Source organism: Takifugu rubripes, chromosome 11 (genome assembly GCF_901000725.2).
Source record: "Takifugu rubripes chromosome 11, fTakRub1.2, whole genome shotgun sequence".
Classification (NCBI taxonomy): domain Eukaryota; kingdom Metazoa; phylum Chordata; class Actinopteri; order Tetraodontiformes; family Tetraodontidae; genus Takifugu; species Takifugu rubripes.
The window spans coordinates 2,154,057-2,160,893 of record NC_042295.1 but is presented as its reverse complement, the minus strand read 5'-3'; the positions used below and the strand labels follow the sequence as shown (position 1 = coordinate 2,160,893).

The 6,837-nt window shown below is 46.1% G+C and overlaps 1 protein-coding gene across 1 annotated transcript; it reads left to right on the top strand.

The window, feature by feature from the left end:
• Positions 1-425: 425 nt before the first annotated feature.
• Positions 426-6,523, top strand: stard10 (StAR related lipid transfer domain containing 10). Its single transcript, XM_011618074.2, has 7 exons — positions 426-904; positions 994-1,195; positions 3,972-4,119; positions 4,212-4,315; positions 4,503-4,620; positions 5,035-5,087; positions 5,871-6,523. The coding sequence occupies exons 2-7, from the start codon at positions 1,040-1,042 to the stop codon at positions 6,078-6,080; spliced, it is 789 nt and encodes a 262-aa protein (XP_011616376.1). The 5' UTR covers positions 426-904; positions 994-1,039; the 3' UTR covers positions 6,081-6,523.
• The last annotated feature ends 314 nt before the right edge of the window (positions 6,524-6,837 follow it).

Below are 6,837 nucleotides of genomic sequence, written 5' to 3'. Positions count from 1 at the left end.
AGGTCATCTGGTCACCCTAAAGTCAAAGATCTCCACATTAATTAGGGTTTGTTCCTAAAATCTGCAATATTGTTAGATCACATCATGGTCCACATCGAGTCCCGGTTAATTGCAGCAGTGTCATAATAACTGTTATTACACTTTCGGCCTCATTTGCAAATAAACAGTCTTTTTGAGTAACTAAAACTCCTTTTTTAATGACTTGAAAGGTGGAGTAGAAAAAACCCAGAGATACAGGTAATGAGAAAGTCTCTTTAGGTTGAGATCTTTCTTCAAAAGATCGTTTCCTTCCTAACTTTGGATTACATAAAACAAACAAACAAACAAAAAAGCATCCATCTACTGTCCATTGGCGTTTTTGTCGCCCCCCTACTTGAACACTGGCGTGTTTACGCATGTCCCTGAAGGCAGCGCTTTACGGAGAGCACCTGAACGCATCACATGGGGGCTTTTCCGCAGAAGCCGCAGCGTCGCTGCTGCCAAGCGTGATTTCCTCCTCTGCTCATCGGCCTCATCCTTCCGCCTTTCCCCGTCATATTCCCTCGCATCCCATAACTAACACCTGCCACCGCCGCGAGGGAGTGCTGCCACATCCATGTGAGCCCGCCAAAGAAAGTAGGACCGCTTGGAAGAAGCCACCGAGGGGGGGAGAGTTAAAAGAGCCCCGGAAATCATCCGCATGCTGATGAGAGGAGCCTCCGGATCTAAGCCGAGCTCGGAACCAGGCACCTTTCTAGCACCCGTCCTCCTTTCTCGTCTTTGTGTGGCTCTTCCGGCGCTGGTTACTTTGGAACGGGATTGCAGCTGTTGCACCCGCCCTGATCGCGCACGCGTCCGCGCGCACGCGTTGTCCATCATAAGACGCAGCCTGCAAAAACTTCCCGCTGGCAGCAAATTGAATTAGGCAAGTATTCGCAAAGCAGCGGCGGGCAGAAGCGCCCGCATCTGCTGACGTGTGTCCACGGTCTGTCCTTCTGTCTCTGGGCCCCGCAGGGCCCCGCCGAGTCCCCCCTCCGCGCCGTGTCCTCGATCACCGGCCATGTCTGGACAGCCTGCCGTGAGTATTCCGGACGACCGGGCATTTGCCAGCTTCAAGGCGGAGTGTCTGTGCGAGGATGGTTGGACCAGCACCTACAGCAAGCACGGCATCACGGTGTGGAGCCAGGACGTGGACAACTCTGTCCACAAAATCAAGGTGAGACCAAGCATATGTTCAGATCCAAACCCCGAGACCTGTGCCAGGACTGAGGGCCAGTAACTGTCAGGCAGTGTGGGACATTACCCATCGCTCCTCTCGTTGGACATGTCCAGACCGAAAGTCTTGAGACGACAGAAAGTCCATTTTAAAAATATAGAAATAAATAAAACTCAGTTCCTAAAACGGACATTTAACCTGCTGTGGATAAATAATCGTGTCCTCTTTTAAGGGCTGTAGACGTAATATTCAGGTAGATTTTATACATCTTTATTTAAAGTTCAGATTAGCTTGTGTTAAAAACCCAAACCTGTGTGTGTGTGTGTGTGAGTGTGTGTGTGTAATTTCATAGGTGATTAAAGAGCGACCAAATTAGAGCTGTAACAGGAAGAGGCAGAGTTAAAGTAGGACAAATGTAGTTAAAGTTAAAATCCTGAAACATTCTTAAATAAAGAGCGGGGAAATTTCTGTTTGTATGTTTCTTTAATATATTTCACTTTAAAGCGTTTCCCTTCCTTTTAAGGAGAAGCGCTGTATAAATAAACTTCATCCTCTCTGAAAGCCAAGAGAGGAAAATGTGGTTGGTGCGCTTGTTTTCCCCCAGTTTTCATTGTTCCACATCCGGACGGGACAGAAACTCCAGGTCCAGACTGTAAAGCAGGCAAATTTTCGGTCCCCTAAAGTTTCACTTGAAAAACCAATTTGGTTTCTTTGCTGAGAGCGTGAGCAGAAGCTCCTGGAATGATGCAGCGCTCGCACGTCTCAGCTGACGCACGTGGTTGTGGAAAGGTCCTATCCTGCTGGAACATCCGGGACTGGCGAGCCGGAGCGAGCCGACAGGTGTTTACTTTACGTAATGTGATGTGTGCGCACCTCACTGTGTGTTTTGTTGGGGCAGAACAGCAGAGGGCTTTTTTTTCCCACCAGTTTACTCTTTTGTGCACGGCTTAAACAGGCTAATCAGGAAGTAAATGGGCCTAATTTGCTTGTCATTCCTCAGGATATGTGCAATGTGCGCTAAAAGGAACAGGCAAAAAAAAAAAAGCGTACGCTTTGCTAATTCATCCCGGTTTGGACAGGCCAGGTGTGTTTTCCAATGACAGCTCTGTAAACTTGAGTGTAAAGTGCACACAATTATATTTAGAGTTAGGGTGGGGTTTTTACTGGTGCCCTTTATATAAATATGACCAACCCTGGAAGCCAAACATGCAATACACCTTCCTTTTTAACGGCAGTGCAGTTGAAATTGTGTGTATTTAGTATGAAATTGCCTCTGAGAGTGTGTGTTTCTATGTACGCATGTGTCAGGGCTCTAGACAAACACTGTCCTGTCATCCTGGGCATGTAAATATGTGTATTTTATGTATATGTAAATAGGAGAACTGACAAAAGACCCACAAAATCAACAGTAAAGACAATGCTACTATGTTAGTCCTGCTACTGTTAGCACAGGAGTGCTTCATCATGCTTCGGTTTTTTAAAGAAGAAAAACTCCTGTGTGTGTGTGTGTGTGCGTGCGTGTGTGTGTGTAACAGAACTGAAAGTTGACGCGCTACTATTTGACTTCTGGAGTTGAACGTAAAGATGATTAAAGCATAGCTGCAAGTTTAGCTAGCCAGGCTATTCTGCCTCTTAACCACAGGACACTCCCAAGATCTGTCTGTCTTTCAATCTGTCCGTCACACACTCTGGTCAAACCACAGAGTGTATTAAGGGCCCAGGGTGGGCTTTGCTGTGTGTGTGTGGGGGGGGGTGATTCTATTTCCAGGAAGTTCTTGTACAAAACCTCTTAAAGCTGACAAACGCCACTTTAAACACTTTCTAAGCGGATTCATCCCTGCTGGGGGGTCTCTCTGTTCCTATATTGTTCAATAAAAATACAATAATTTAGTGTTTTTACGCCAAAACACGTGAATGATTGGGCCCTAGAGCAGTCGCTGGGATAGTCCCAGTAGTATTTGGGGACGATCTCTCCCTCTGAATGGAGAATAATGAAAGGAGTAAAGAGTCATTGATGTACCAGAGCTGCATATAGATATAATCTATAGCTTAGGTTCGAGCTAAAGCTTTTGTAAAGCTAACCCCAAAAGCTAGAATATGTAGGGAAAACACAACAGGACAAAGCCTTGGTCAGATGAGCGACAGGGTCCAGGACCCGTGTCGAGGCCTTTAAGTCCTCCCCAGTTGCAGCTGGACGAGTGGAACCGTTGAGGCTCAGGAGGCATGCTGGGTAAATATTTAAGGTCGAGGCTGTGGATACTGGACCTGCTGGGTTAAAGAGGACACCATGAAATTGGTGAACATGCAGATGGGAAATGGGTAATTGAATCTGCGCAGCATGTGATGAGGGATTGTGGAAGATACGGGAAGGAGATCCGAAGATTGAAGGCAGCAGCACAGACAGTGTGAGCAGTGTTTCATCTAGAAAATCTGCTTAGAGGAGGAGCTGAAGGAAAATCTGAAGCCTTTATACGCGTTTCTCCAGAACACAGGTTTAATTGGAAGGACCCGGGTTCTTTCTTTAAAGGATAAAGGCTCCGGAGGTGCTCGGAATATTCCCTGAAATGGGAAGCAAACGGCCACAAAGCATAAAAGATGGAAAAAACCTACCAACTAAATGTTACTTGTGCTCACTTTCGGTTTCATTTTAGAGTTAAAATCCATTTTAAAGTTGAATTCACTGCCTTAAAGAGTACGAGGGGCAAAGGCGCGAGGGTACTTTGTGGCATTTCTATCCCAAAAATGAAGTTTGCCTCCTCCTGTGTGTGTCTCTCAGTGCAGAATGGTGTGTAAGGACGTCTCGGCAGACACCATGTATGACGTCCTCCACGACACGGAATACAGACGCAACTGGGACAAGAACGTCATCGAGACCTTTGACATCGGAAGACTCACCGTCAACGCCGACGTTGGTTACTACTCATGTACGAGCCTTCCTTCTGTCAATATGTCCATTTAGTTTGGGTTTTTTTGTCGCTAATGGTGTTTTGAGGCGCTGAATCTGTCTTTTTAACAGGGAAATGTCCAAAACCTCTTCGAAACCGCGACGTCATCACTCTTCGGTCCTGGCTCCCGTTAGGGAAAGATTACATCATCATGAACTACTCGGTTAAACACGATGTAAGTGCATGTAGTGACCACACTCGTCAGAATAATGAAGATGTGTGTAAAACGGCTTCGTATAGCAGCCAATTTCCTTGGAATTAGATTATGTGTAAGATAAATCAAATCTTTTTCTGTTGTTAAGAATATCTAAGAAGGAAAAAATAGTAGCAAAAATTCTTCATTCTCTTGTCTCTTGTTGCAGAAATACCCACCCAAACAGGACGTGGTGCGCGCTGTTTCTATTCAGACCGGTTACCTGATCCAGTTCCAGGGACCTAATAACTGTATCCTCACCTACTTGGCCCAGGTCGACCCGAGAGGTAAGTATGAGTTACACACACACACACACACACACACACACACACACGGGGTGTCGTCAATGGCAGGACGAGACGATGATCCCCACACATGAATTAGTTATGTAAGGAAGATTAGCGTTAGCGTTAACTTTAGCGTAAACAGACCAGACCGTGACCGGTAGCTTCGGCGTTAGCATTAGCAATCGCATTGATGTAGCTTGAGTGGTTACAATGTCTCCACTGTGTCTAAGTTCACTTTCAGTCCCCGTGGGGGGGGGGGGGGGTCAGAGGTCAGCCAGGGGGAAGCAGGTGGCACAGTTGTTCAAATTTCTCTGCAAAATGTCAGAAAGGTAAAAATTGTTTGATTAACTTACTAACTTTACTCTTTCGAATCCTATTTTTTGCCCCCCCGACCCCCGTTTTTTCTCTTTACAGGTTTATTGCCAAAATTGGTTGTGAAAACGTCCGCCTGCTTCGTTGCTCCTCGTGTAAGTCGCCACCAGATGAAAGCAGCATCTAAATCCTCTCCACATTTATCAACACAGCCAAAATTTGTGTTTCCAAGCAACAGCAAACGTGCATCTTAGCTTCACCATTTAACGAGGAGGTGTCTCTAAACGTGACCCAAACCAAGGTCCTGGTTCTGGGTCCGCTCCCAGAGGCTCTGACCCAGTCAGGTGGTAGCAGTCGGTCAGTAGGGGGCACTAGGACACCGCTCCCTCCTTAAATACACTGTTAAACATTTTTCAAAACAATATTTGACTTCTCCTCAGCATAGATTTACATTTCAAAGTCAAATTTAAAGTGTAAAGTTTAATCATCTTAACTGACTGAATGTGTTTTACGCTGCTCCTGGAAGGTCATGAATATGGCCACTTGTGGCTGGTGAGAAGGATGTTTAGCAGTGTGGAGGAAGTGGGGAGTTGGCTAATTCAGCTAGTTATTGCGGTGGTGGTGGTGGTGGGGGGGGGCACTGGGTTTCAGTCCCAAACTCTTTTAGTTTTGCTTCTCTGGTATGTTTGAAAGGGAAGTGTTCTGCTAGAAGTAATGATTAGAGGGTCATTTTTAGCAGTGCTTGATCATGAGCGGTCACAGCCCCACCATCCACCAGTCAGGCGTAAGATTATGGCCACATGCCCAGTGCATTGGTCCCAGTTTAGCTGCCAGAACAGCTCTGGGGGGGGGACCGCCGCGGTTTGTTGTCCACCGTTCCGTGGACGCTGTGCATTTACTGTCCACTCTCTTGGATTTCTGCCTTTTGTCTTCTCTAGACCATGAAGAAGATTCACAAAGCCTGTTTGAAGTATCCCGAGTGGAAAAAAGGACACAACCCCGGCTTTAAGCCTTGGGTCTACCCAGATCAATCAACTTTACCCAGGATCCCACTTTCTGAGCTCAGCATTCAGCACGCAGAGAGCTTGGAGAACATTGACGAGAGTTCCCTGGGCGACATTCAGCTGGAGAGAGAAGACAGCGACTAAGGAACACGACCCTGTGTCCCAATGATCACTCCAGCCTCATATTTGATTCACAGCTATTTGCATATCTTCCGTTGCATACGCCGACACGCTAACAGGCGTGCACACAGACACGTGTTCAATTCTCATATTGCAATTAGTCAGAGTTGAGTAATTCATTGAATACATAAAGTACACTGTCATGCAACAGCTGTACCCCCTCACAACTGGAGGTGGAGTAAGATGGTAAACACAGTGTGTCCCAAAGGGCTGCCATTTTAAAGTGATCTGAAAGGGCTGCCATTTTCCCAGCAGTTTTACATGTGTGAGTTTAGACATGCTTAAAAGAGGTTTGTTTTCCTTTCTGTATCTCATGCCCATGTTTTGGTAGAACATAAGAAATGTGCAGGACTATAGGAGGCTGGAACCACCAAACCAGCCAATAAATTTCAAAGGTTTTCAAATTTTACTGTCATTTCTCATGTTGTTGTGTTTGTTTGTTGCTATGGTGACGCAAAGTTCAGGATGCCTCCATAGGTGGGATTGTTCTTGAGCACGGTAGAGAATTCCAAAGCAGCATTTTAAGCTGCATAATTGGTGATTTCTCATGATAAAGTGGTACCGTCTGCCACCCACGTGTGGATTTAACTCTAAGGAACCGAGAAGGGGGACTGGGGCTAGGGGGGTGGAGAGGAACAGATACAAGTGAGTACTGATGTTATCTAGAAGATAGCGATTTAAAACATAATGGGGGAGTGGAGTTAGATCAGCATGCAGCTGT

Bases quoted from the DNA above. Each gene is read 5' to 3' on its own strand.
- stard10 (XM_011618074.2), top strand. From the start codon at position 1,040: ATGTCTGGACAGCCTGCCGTGAGTATTCCGGACGACCGGGCATTTGCC. The intron at 4,316-4,502 runs GTAAGTGCATGT...CTCTTGTTGCAG, and splicing joins ACTACTCGGTTAAACACGAT to AAATACCCACCCAAACAGGA. The intron at 5,088-5,870 runs GTAAGTCGCCAC...TGTCTTCTCTAG, and splicing joins CCTGCTTCGTTGCTCCTCGT to ACCATGAAGAAGATTCACAA.